We start from the raw sequence: 11,892 nt of genomic DNA on the forward strand, positions 1-11,892 counted from the left end.
CCCACCTCTGTTAATAAGGCATTTGAATGTGTGGACATTTTCTGTTGCTATTCTCCTTGCTGCTAGATTTAAATCTGGTTCTTGACACCGGACTGGTTGGCCACCCCTGTCTTTGATGCCATCAAATTAAACTCTACATTTTCCCAGCACCACCCCCGTTCTTTTTAGGGCTTTTGATGTGAAAGATGAGCATGCATGTGAAATGTCCCTGCAGAACAGACTGATGCGAGGAGGATGAAAATGAACGAAGCCATATAGAAAAAGCTGTTTGAACATCTGCAAGAAATATTCTGTTCATTGGAACAAAATATTAAAAACCAAAAAGACAAAATTCAGTTTTTGTGAGTGAAAACTATTGCTATAGTTTAGTGATTTGGATGCTTCCTGGATTGAAATGGAATATTCATACATATCTTTTTGTTGTAGCAGATAAAAGAAGCTTCGGCACAGATTCACGTTTTCATATTCCCGTCTATCCAGGTTTTCCACAGAGAACGAGTAGAGAACTTCCATTTCAACTTTTCCTTGGAGAACCAGATCCATAAAGAGGGAGAATACATCCGGGACAGGTAAGTCTGAGTCTGTTTATTCAATTGTCTTCCTCTGAAGCTTTATTAAGACTTCCGCCGTGAACATTTATCAGATTAATGAGTCTGAACAAGCATTCTGATCCTTTGCTGGAGCAACCGACAGATAACGCGTCCAAGCATAGATACCCTTTGAACTTGTGCTTTAAATGTGCAAAACCCTCTGCAGTTTTCTCCTGGACAGTAGGTGGTGATGTTGAGGAAATCCTACAGAAATACCACTGAAAAGTATTTTTATTGTCTCACTGGCAAGCTTGAAAATAAGACAAAAGTGTTGCTGGTAAAACAATATTAAGGCATGAATAAATTAGACTTCATCCATTCCTGTATCTGGGATCACATGTTGGAGCTGCTGGTGGGATGTGTGTGTTTGTGTGTGTAAGTTAGCACTGAGAAGAGCTTTAGTGCATTGAACCGAAAATATTTAACATGTTATTATTGACAGGTCGTCACCCCAAATGACTGGGAAACGTGTCGTTTTTAAAATGTCTTGAGAAGTAAATTTCAGTCCCTGCTGTTTTTGTCCTGTTTTTCTTGTTTGCTTTCTGTATAATTTAAACATTCATGACATTCATGACATTTTTACAGAAAAAAAAAAAAACTTTGACTTCTGCTGTAATTCCAGCTTGTTGTTTTACCAAAGGATCAAAGATTTTGCTCTTCCTCTCGGAGCAGATATACAGCGTGTACCACCGCCGTATATCATGAAGCTTCTATGCGTCTTGCAGAATGCAGCGGACAGAACCGGCCCTTTTTTCTGGGATTACAGAAGAACGTTCTGTAATCCGCCATGCTCAGCCCAACATGCTGCAGGAAACCTGAGCCATGTTGGCATTTCCACACCGGGCCTGTTCTGTTCATTCTGCAGCACTAGAAGTCAACTCGTTGTGCTGGCCTTTCTCAACCTGCGTTACTGTCTCCACTGGTGCTCTTTGGGATTTATGAAGCTTAACTCAAGCCAAATGACAGAAAGTGTTCCTGTGTGAATCGTACTGTTTGAGGACCCAAACGCATGTAGGAATCAGGCAGCCTAATGAATTTTCCCTAAATTAAAAAAAGTCTAGAACTTGTGATCTAAAAACATTAAAGGAAAATTCAGGAGGACCATGAAAAATAAAAGTAGAGCAGAATATAGACGATAGACGTAGAACCGTCTATGTTCTGAAAAGGAACTATTCCATAATACAACATTTAATATCTCCTGGGTTCAGCTGGTGCTTCTAATAGGATTTTGCTGGGACCAGAGTATCAGGGTGCCAGAGAACTTGAGTACCAGAGTACCAGGGTACCAGGGTACCAGGGTACCAGAGAACCAGGGTACCAGAGTACCAGAGAATCAGAGAACCAGAGTACCCAGAGAACCAGAGTACCAGAGTACCAGAGAATCAGGGTACCAGAGTACCAGAGAATCAGAGAACCAGAGTACCCAGAGAAACAGAGTACCAGAGAATCAGAGAACCAGAGTACCCAGAGAAACAGAGTACCAGAGAATCAGAGAACCAGAGTACCCAGAAACAGAGTACCCAGAGTACTTGAGTTCCAGAGTACCAGGGTACCAGAGTACAAAAGAATCAGAGAACCAGAGTACTTGAGTTCCAGGGTACCAGAGTACCAGAGAACCAGGGTACCAGAGAACCAGGGTACCAGAGAGCCAGGGTACCAGAGAACAAGAGAACCAGAGTACCAGAGAATCAGAGAACCAGAGTACCCAGAAACAGAGTACCCAGAGTACTTGAGTTCCAGAGTACCAGGGTACCAGAGAACCAGGGTACCAGAGAGCCAGAGAACCAGGGTACCAGAGTACCTGAGAACTAGAGAACCCGGGTACCAGAGTACCAGGGTACCAGAGAGCTAGAGAACCAGAGTACCAGAGTACCTGAGAACTAGAGAACCCGGGTACCAGAGTACCAGGGTACCAGAGAACTAGAGAACCAGAGTACCAGAGTACCTGAGAACTAGAGAACCCGGGTACCAGAGTACCAGGGTACCAGAGAGCTAGAGAACCAGAGTACCAGAGTACCTGAGAACTAGAGAACCCGGGTACCAGAGTACCAGAGAACCAGAGAAACAGAGAACCAGAGAAGTTTACTCAGAGAAGTGAAGCCAGTTTACTAGCTTCCTCAGTGGAAAGGGCTTGTGCAGCAGAGGTGAAGCACAGCAGAGAGGAATGGAGAACCCTATGGACCCAAATATTATCCTGTAGGTAAAACACCGCTCGTAACACTTATTTTCATTAAGTGTTATTAATAGTCAGTCTAAAATATATTTACTGTTAATTTTGATTTACCAAACAGTTACAATTTAGGATACTAATTCAGGGTGCTTGATAAATTATATGTTGAATGTTGTAAATGTTAATATTATTTAGGATAAAAAGAGGAAGAAAAAGGTTATATTATAGGAATCTGTCTTTTGGCTCACACACTGGACGGGCCGAACCAGTTCAGACGTACGGCGGCCAATGCGGTGCCGTCACTCAGCGTGATTGACGGAGGAATCTCTGCAGCTGCTGCGACGAGCTGCTGCAGAGATTCAGTCATCCAGGCATGAGAACAGCTGTTAGTCTCTCTGAGACTGGAGGCTTTGGTGGTCCTTCTTTTGGGTCCAGACCAGGTCAGCTTTGAAGGAAAAAACGCTCTTTAGAAAAGTGCTAGGGGAGGGAAAACGTATATATTCACAATTCAATGCAAAAATATAATAACCTACGATGCAAACTAATCATTAATTGGTCCTTTAGTTCTGTATCTCCCTGGATATGGGTCTCCTCTTGGCAGTGTAGGAGAAAAGGCGTTGGGATTGAAGCAAAAGATTTGTCACATTTCCCTTTTTTAACCACATTCTTTAGGCTCAAGAACACCGAATATTTCAACAATCCATTACTAAAGAAATTCTAACTCTTACACTGCAAAAAGGTAACTCAAAGTAGGTAAAAATCCTCTTGAAATTAATGTATTTCTCATTGATTTGAGCCGGTAAATCAGCCATTGGAATAAGATTTTCGCACTTAAAATAAGAACAATTCATCTCCATCATCTTATTTCAAGTGCAGGATGTCTAATGATCTTATTTTAGGGGTAGAAATTCTCATTCCATTGGCAAATAGTCTTCTTTAGCTGTTCAAATCAAGGAAAAATATACTAATTTCAAGAAGATTTTACTTACTTTTAGTTCCCTTTTTGCAGTGTATTTAACAATGTTTTAAATGTTATTTTAGGACTTCTCGCAGCTCACGGGGTGCTAACTTAATGTGTAGGGCTCAGTCTAGTCCACTAGCCTCCTGAACGCCTCCTGAAGGCTTGATTTCGTCCCCTGAGTTCCCAAAGACACGAGTCGGAGCTGTGCACTGAGAAAGGCCCCGTGTCTGTCCGCTGGTGTGTGTCCCATCCCATCCTCATAGGTTCGTCGGCATAGAGATGAAATCCGTGAAGTTTGAGGACTCCCTGTTTGAAGAATGCCACTTCGAGGACATCCGGTCCACGGACACGGTGTTTGAGAACTGCACCATCCGCTCCACGCTCTTCTACAACACAGGTGGGTCCTGCTGGACCTGATGGAGGAGATGGAGTCACGTGTGTCTGATGCTGGTTCTTCTTACATTCACTTAATAAATACAGTCAAAACTTTTTCACTGAGATGACTAAATGTCTTCCAGTCAGAGTTGAGACACAATTTAGCGCTTTACTGCTATATTTTCAGCTTTTTTTTTTTAGCAAAATGTTCCAGATTTCTGTGTTTCCCATCAGCTGATTGCTATTGAGCTGTTTTGTTTTGGTCCAGCCTACTTTTACATTTCATTTAATCCTAAAATGATTAAATATCCAACAAGCTGCTTTTACAGCACAGTTAAAATAAAGGCCACCTTTCATTTATTTAAATTCTTCATTCAAAGAGCTGATCATGGTTGTCACCTTCAGACGTTTTCTGTCTGGTCTTTAAAAGGTATTCCTTTAATAATGTTTTCTTCTATATGTCCCGTCGAGCAACATTTAAATTTTTTTTTATATATATATATATATATAATTTCTGCCTGTCAAACTGTGTTATCCTTGGGATATTTTATAGCTTCAATTATAGAAACAATGTGGCAGACCGCTGGTAATAAAGAGCCCCAAAAAAACGATTTAACATGGGTTATTTGTTTAATTGTGGGCCATCCATAACTGATATGCACTCATATTCAATTAATTAGAATATGTGTTTCAATAAAGCTCAGATTAAAGTGACCTTTTTCAAAATAACAACCTTAATGTAGACATTAAAACATACTTTTCACTAAGTTCACATTTTATAATAAAAACCTTTTTTTTATTAGCCTGATTTGATATTTATATTCTAAATGTCATGTTTTCATTAGATGTGAGGGGAAAATAATCACAATTAATGTAATAAAGGATTGGATATATCTATGTAGTTAAATAAAATGTGTTTCTCTCAGTGAATTGAGTCACTAAAATTAATGGATTTTTCAGTAATATTCTAATGTATTGGTTGATCCTGTACATACTTTCATCCAGGCTCAAATTTATGGCTAAAAATCCAATAAATAAAACTAATAAAAGGGTAAAATCGGATCACCCACAACTTCAGATAGCTTGCAAACAGCCTTACAAACCTTCACTGACTGATGGGAAGCAAGAGTTGCGGATGTTCTTCTGCCTTGGCCTTGTATTCTTTCGTTCATTCATTAATTAAATAATTAATTCATTCATTTTATTTGCTCCTTTCATGGTAAAGCATTTAAATTATCATTACACAAAACACGGTCTGAGTTATATACAAAAGCATGTCATACAATGTAAGAACAGGAGTCTTATGAACTCGACCCCCTTCTCAGTTCATAATACATGCACATCATGCCATGAACATGGGTTTATAGAATATAATTATACATTCTAGATACTTTTACATTCCATTTCATACTTTTTCATCATTTGTTTTCTTATACTTAAATGTAAATAGTGAAATGCACCCACCTCCAATATGGTACCACGTGAACACAGTGACACTCACATGCTGAAAGTGAGATTAATAGGAAGAAATGCGCAGTTTTAAACCCGGTAAACCAGAGAGATTTTGGACAAAATAGCCCAGATTTTTTTCTACACTACAGAAAGGAACCTGAATTAGGGCTGGACGATAATTCAGAAACAATATATGTATATCAATCATAGAAAAACGGGTCAGTAAAAAGTTCAATAGAATAACAGTTTTCCTTTCTTTGCATTCTAGCCATGTAGGTTAATATTACATCATTACATCCTCCCAACCAATCACAACGCAGACCCAGGAACCAAGCTCCGCCCCCTTCAAAGAGTTCATAGAACATGCGTTCTTTTTTGAAAACTTGCAGTTTTGGTAGAAAGTTGGTTGAATAAAGGGTTGAGTTTGAATTTAAAAATAGGTTGCTAAGCAACAGGATAAAACGGCCAGAGTTGCACTTAAAATATATGTTTTGAATTTGTTGATAATTATCGATATCGATCGACATGATTTCTATTTTATCGATATGCTTTATCTCCATATCGTCCAGCCTTAACCTGAATCATCTCCAAACAGTGACATCTTGACTTAGGAGTAATCCAGAGGCATCAGAATCCCAGGACTTTACCGACCCCAGAGGGAAATGTTGTATTAAAATCCTCTTTATAGAGCCCATTTGGGGCTTTGCGTCCACCGCTGTCCCCCTGAATCGTCCCGTGCTCTCTGCAGACCTTTGGGAGGAGAAGTTCATCGACTGCAGGATGGAGAACGCCACCTTCGAGCACAACAAACACGGCTGCCACCTGGACGCCATGGAGGAGAACGACGTGTTGATCTACCTGGTCAGCTTCCTGGGCAGCCTGGCCGTGCTACCGGGCAACATCATCTCCGCGCTGTTCGTGGAGAAGATCGGCCGGGTCAGGATCATAGGTGACGCCTGGCATGTGATCTGCGAGGTGATTGCTGAGGTTTGACAGGCTGCAGCTCTGTTACAGGTGATCTCTGGTCTCCCCAGGCGGCTCCATGCTCATTTCTGCGGGCTGCTCCTTCTTCCTGTTCCTGAGCTTCAGCCAGTCGGCCATCATCGCTCTGCAGTGTATGTTCTGCGCCGTCAGCGCCGCTGCCTGGAACGGTATAGAGGTGGTGACCGTGGAGCTCTACCCCGCTTCTAAAAGGTAACGTCGCTCACCTGGAATCACAGATCGATGATGCAGATGGACTAAAATACATTTATTTAATACACGAACCGTATAAGGCAAGGCAAATTTATCTGTGTAGCACATTTCAGTACAAAGACAATGCAAAGGGCTTTACATGATTAAAATATAGGACAATAAAACAGAATAAAAGCAAGTTGGAATAAAATGTAGATACAAAATAAAACTTGGGAAAATAGAAACTAAAGGCAAATATTAAAACCAGTTGAACTAATGAGAACAGTCGAAGGCAATCCTAAACTAATGTGTTTTTTGTCTTGATTTATAGGAACTCAGGCTTTCAGCACTTTTACAGTTTTCTGGAAGTTTGTTCCAGATCAGTCCTACAGCTGGCCTCTTTTAAACTTTTTACTTTGTGCAGCAGTGCAACAGCGCATTAGTCGGTACCGCTGGCTTCATGCTGTGTTTGCATCTGAATCTTTGGAAGAACCAAAACGATGATCTCCGTGAACCGTGACTGAAGTGCAGGTGTTGGAGTTTAATTTAAAATCAGTTGCAGATATGTCAGCTCCACCATGTAAAAAAAACAACAACAGGTCTTCTCTGCACTCATCTCAGGGCTCCATATTGTTCAGACCACCAGATAATGTTTATTTCCAATCCATGGATGCTGTTGCTCCTTTAAGTCTTTGATTCATGGGCTTCAACAGGAGCTGAGGATGTTCTGCTGTATTTTCTGCAGACATTTTCAGCTGCTGATTGTCTTCTAACATTTCTTCTTCTTCAAAAGATGGACAGTATACCTGGTACAATATAAACCAGCCAAAGAATTTAAATTTTTTTCAGTAGTGGAAAGCTACCATGTTGCCTCACCAGGATCTTTGGAGTCATAATTTGATGCCGGTCGGCTCTACTTTGGATCTTTGGATTTTACTCTTATTCAGGTTCATCTTAGACTTGTATTTCCAGAACAGACTTTCCTAGAATGCTGCAGCCTCTTTTAAGGAGCCATCCCATTTCTTTCTTGTTGTTCAGTCTCTGTGATTTGATTCCAGATCTCTCTATTCCATCCTTTCCTTCACTTGTGTTGTTAATCCTCGTTCTGATGGGTTTGTTCTTGTTTCTAATTGTTTTCGCAGCTTTTCTCCTCATGTTGAACTGATGAGTGAATCAAACCATCCTGAGGATTCTCAATCACTGGGAAGTGGATTGTTTCAAACATTTCACCTTTTAACTTTATTTTCTTTTGCTGTTTTTTTCTCTGCCAACAGCTTCATGTTTAACCGACAGACTCAGAGCTTATCTGTGTTTCTCTCCTAGAGACGAAGCCACTAAAGGATCTACTACTAACTGTTTTAATCATAGAAAGTACTCCTGGATCAGTGCTTCTTTTTGTGTCTCCTCAAACTGCCAGCCAGTCGCGGCAGATAGCCGTTGACACTGAGCCTGGTTCTGCTGCAGGTTTTTTCCCGTTAAAGGGAAATTTTCCTTTCCACTGTCGCTACATGCATGCTTGATATGAGAGATTGCTGCTGTGGCTAGAAGCTCATCCAGGTCTGTCTGTATGATTAAAAAACTGACTGTTTTCTGTAAAGTGCCTTGAGATTCAATTCAATTCAGTTAAATTTTATTTATATAGCGCCAAATTATGAAACATGTCATCTCGAAGCACTTTACAAAGTCAAAATCAGTCAGATTATACAGATTGGTCAAAAATTTCCTATATGATGATGTGTTTTATGAAATGGTGATATACAATTAAGCCAAACTGAAATAAATGATGGGGCCTTGAGATGAGCAGACTGTGGATAGAAGGTGTAGGAACAACTTTCTATTAAAATCCGAAACGTGCATGTTAATCCCATCTAACAACAGGCAAAAATGTCTCTAAACCAAATACTTGGAGATCTGAGCTCTCCAGCTTGGGCTTGCCCTCTGAAATTTCTCCAGATTCTTTGAAATGTTTCATAATTTTCTTTACTCCAGAGAAAGAGAAACATGCAAATTCTCCTAATGTCTTTCTGTGAGGAAGTTTTTTTTTTTTAAAGTCCGTTTAATAATTTTCACATTTGTTGTCAAATTTGGAGGCACTCAGCACATCTTTGCTCCTCAGAGACTCACATCACCTCTTTCCAAGTCCCAGAAGAATCTGTTCTGACCTTTTCTTGTTGCTGTTCTTCCTAACTAGCAGGAATGAATACTTTTACAGTATTCGTCACAAGTTCTGAAAAAGCTTTTTCCTTGCTGCCATCAGACTGTTGAACTGCTGTTGAACTGCTGAACTATAACCCATAAACTCTGCACAACATTCGCATATTTGCACATTCTGCATCATTGCATCTCCATCTAGCATTACAAATGCTGCCCAACTCTTAGTTTTCAAATGCATTCTTGCACAAATGCCCTTTGCACAATCAAATTCTGTACATACTAATATTTTTTTTTTCAAATACTCACTTGTACACTGTGACTTACCCCTGCATTGTTTACATTTCAATTGTTTTACTTTTAAATCAGTGCTGCACCTTATACTGTATTTTAAATCTACTGTAAATTACAAGCTATATTCTTGCACAAATGCCCTTGCACAATCAATTCTGCACATACAAATGGTTTTAAAAATACTCACCTGTACACTGTGACTTCTCCTGCATTGTCTACATTTAAATTGTTACTTTTAAATCACTGCTGCACCTTATACTGTAATTTGATTTTTACTGCAATTTACAAGCTGTATGCAACGAAATTTCATTCTGTACGCACTCTGTGCATACAAAATGACAGATAAAGTGTTCTAAGTCTAAGTCTAAGAACAAAGACCTCGGGACTAAACGTCCTGCTGAAAGCCAGAGTCGGTCCTGCAGCTTCTGCTGTTAATCAGCTTGTGTTTTTCGTCGCAGGGCGACGGCATTCGGCGTGCTGAACGCTTTGTGCAAGCTGGCGGCCATCCTGGGGAGCTCCATCTTCGCCAGCTTCGTTGGCATCACCAAAGCCATCCCCATACTTCTGTCCTTCACGGCCCTGGTCTGCGGCGGCCTGGTGGCCCTCAAACTGCCCGACACACGGCAGAAGATCCTGCAGTGATCGGCCGAGGGGCGTCCTGGGGGAGGTGGGGGGGTGGAGGTCCGAATCACACCCGCGTCATGCCGGAAGCTGTCGGACGTCATGTTGCACTCTGCAGACGGCGAGAAGAGAAACACTTCAGCTGTTCAAGTCAAACGCCAAGCGCTCGTTTCTTCATGTGAACCATATTCATCTGTACAGGGGGGGGGGATATTTTCCTCAGCTCAGTCGCACCAGAAACCCACTGAGGCGGTGGACCTGCTGGTGTCTGATCCACCCTCTGCGTCTGTCGGCAGCGGCTCCATGCATGAGGAGAAACTTGGCCTTTCCAGCAGTACTAGATCATTTCCCGCCCGTGTGCTGATGCCGAGAAAGATGCTCCTTTAAGTTTTTAAACCCTAAGGTTTAAAAGCAGCGGTCGAGAAATCCTGACTCGCCGCCAAGCGGGGCAAAAAGAGAGAGTTTGTGCCCTGAAACCCTATAACACACGTTCAAGACCTCGAAAAACAAGTGGAATCACTCTTCCTGAGCTGTGAGATCATATTTAAGTCGTGGAAGAAAATCTTTGGTCATAAGGCAGAATTGATGTAGGTGTCAGACAAGGTAAATCATGCAGTGTGGCTGATTCTCGTCTTCTCTACCTATTGCTATCTGACTCTTACAGTATAAATAATAAAACCCATAACTCGCTGTCCGTGCATTGCAGCACTTGCATATCGGTCATACTCCAGCAGTGCTATCCGGCTGCAGCAGCAAACTGTGTAATAAGTAATTTTCATTTGTGTCATGGGAAATGAGTCGTTATCATGTGAAAGCCCTGAACTGGTTTACAGTTTCCACCGGGCTTTGGACTTTGTTCAGGGAGCTGTTCAGGAAAAAAAATAAAATTATTTTAATTCCAAAGCAAACAGTTACGTTTCACGGTTGCAGTTTCTGGCACAACTTTGTTTCTGATCAATATGAGTAAAAAAGACTGAGCGATGAGCTAAATCCACCCCAATCTGTCAGTGTTTTGTCGCAGCTTCTCTGAGGACTTAACCGATTTAAAAAAAAAAAAAACTTCATCAATCAATTTCCAACATGATCGTACAGCAGCTGAAGCTCAGCTCTGGAGGACGGAGCCTTTTCACGGTCCAGTTTTTCCAGTTTCCTCCAGAAGCTTCCAGTCAGGTTGAGATCTGGTCTGTTTGCTCGTTACGTCACTGGGTCCATCTTTGTGCGCTGGGTGGCCAGATGCATCGCCGTGTTCCTGAAAAGTGACTTGATCATCAGTAAGCTTGCTTTAGAGTGATGGAGGTAGTAGATGTCCTGCAGGGAAGTTGACGGCCAGCTGGCATGCAGCCCCAGATCATCACTAACTGGATATTAGCTGCTTTTCTTCACAACCTCGTCATTAGATGTTTCATTAAGATCCCAGACATTCCAGAGATACCTCCTGGATTCATCTTTAAATCTCGCTGTCAGTAATCCCAGGCTATAACATGCTCTCTGTAGTCCTCCTGGAGCCTTGTTTTCTTCTGCTTAGGTGTTAATGATGGTTCTAGATTGGCTTTTCTGCACCAAAATCTCTTTTTCTTTTGCCAATTCCTTAAAAATTCACTCAAACATTGATTCCTGTATTTTCTTTTAACTTTTGTTACACTGTAAAAAGAGAACTAAAAGTAAGTAAAATATTCTTGAAGTGAAAGTGTTTGTCCTTGATCTGAGCGGGTAAATAAGATGATCGGCCAATGGAATGAGTTTTTTTTACCCCTAAAATAAAATAGTTAGATGAACAGCGCTTGAAATAAGATGATGAAGATGAGTTGTTTTTATTTTAAGTGCAAAAATCTATTTCTATTTGCAAATCTTATTTACCTGCTCAAATCAATGACAAATACATTCATTTCAAGAAAAGTTTACATGTTTTTAGTGCTCTTTTTGCAGTGTATATGTATTTTCTATTGCTTTGAGTTTTCAGGGTGTTTTCCCCATTTCCTAAACATTTCATTTGTTGATCACCCTTCTTCACCCTCCATGTGGATTTACGCTCTCGAAGAAATGGCTGGGGCCACGTTTCCCATCAATCTCCAGCAGCAGCTCGCTACGGTCTGCAGTTTCTCTGT

The 11,892-nt window shown here is 41.0% G+C and overlaps 1 protein-coding gene across 1 annotated transcript in view; it reads left to right on the plus strand.

The window, feature by feature from the left end:
• Positions 1-10,846, plus strand: part of LOC105929750 (synaptic vesicle glycoprotein 2B) — a 40,785-nt gene extending 29,939 nt beyond the window's left edge. The window contains exons 11-15 of the mRNA XM_012867649.3: positions 481-569; positions 3,985-4,118; positions 6,297-6,497; positions 6,583-6,742; positions 9,625-10,846. Coding sequence (XP_012723103.2) covers positions 481-569; positions 3,985-4,118; positions 6,297-6,497; positions 6,583-6,742; positions 9,625-9,808 — 768 coding nt within the window. The 3' untranslated portion in view covers positions 9,809-10,846. The remainder of the gene's footprint in view (positions 1-480; positions 570-3,984; positions 4,119-6,296; positions 6,498-6,582; positions 6,743-9,624) is intronic.
• Positions 10,847-11,892: the final 1,046 nt, after the last annotated feature.

This window comes from Fundulus heteroclitus, chromosome 2 (genome assembly GCF_011125445.2).
Source record: "Fundulus heteroclitus isolate FHET01 chromosome 2, MU-UCD_Fhet_4.1, whole genome shotgun sequence".
Taxonomy (NCBI): domain Eukaryota; kingdom Metazoa; phylum Chordata; class Actinopteri; order Cyprinodontiformes; family Fundulidae; genus Fundulus; species Fundulus heteroclitus.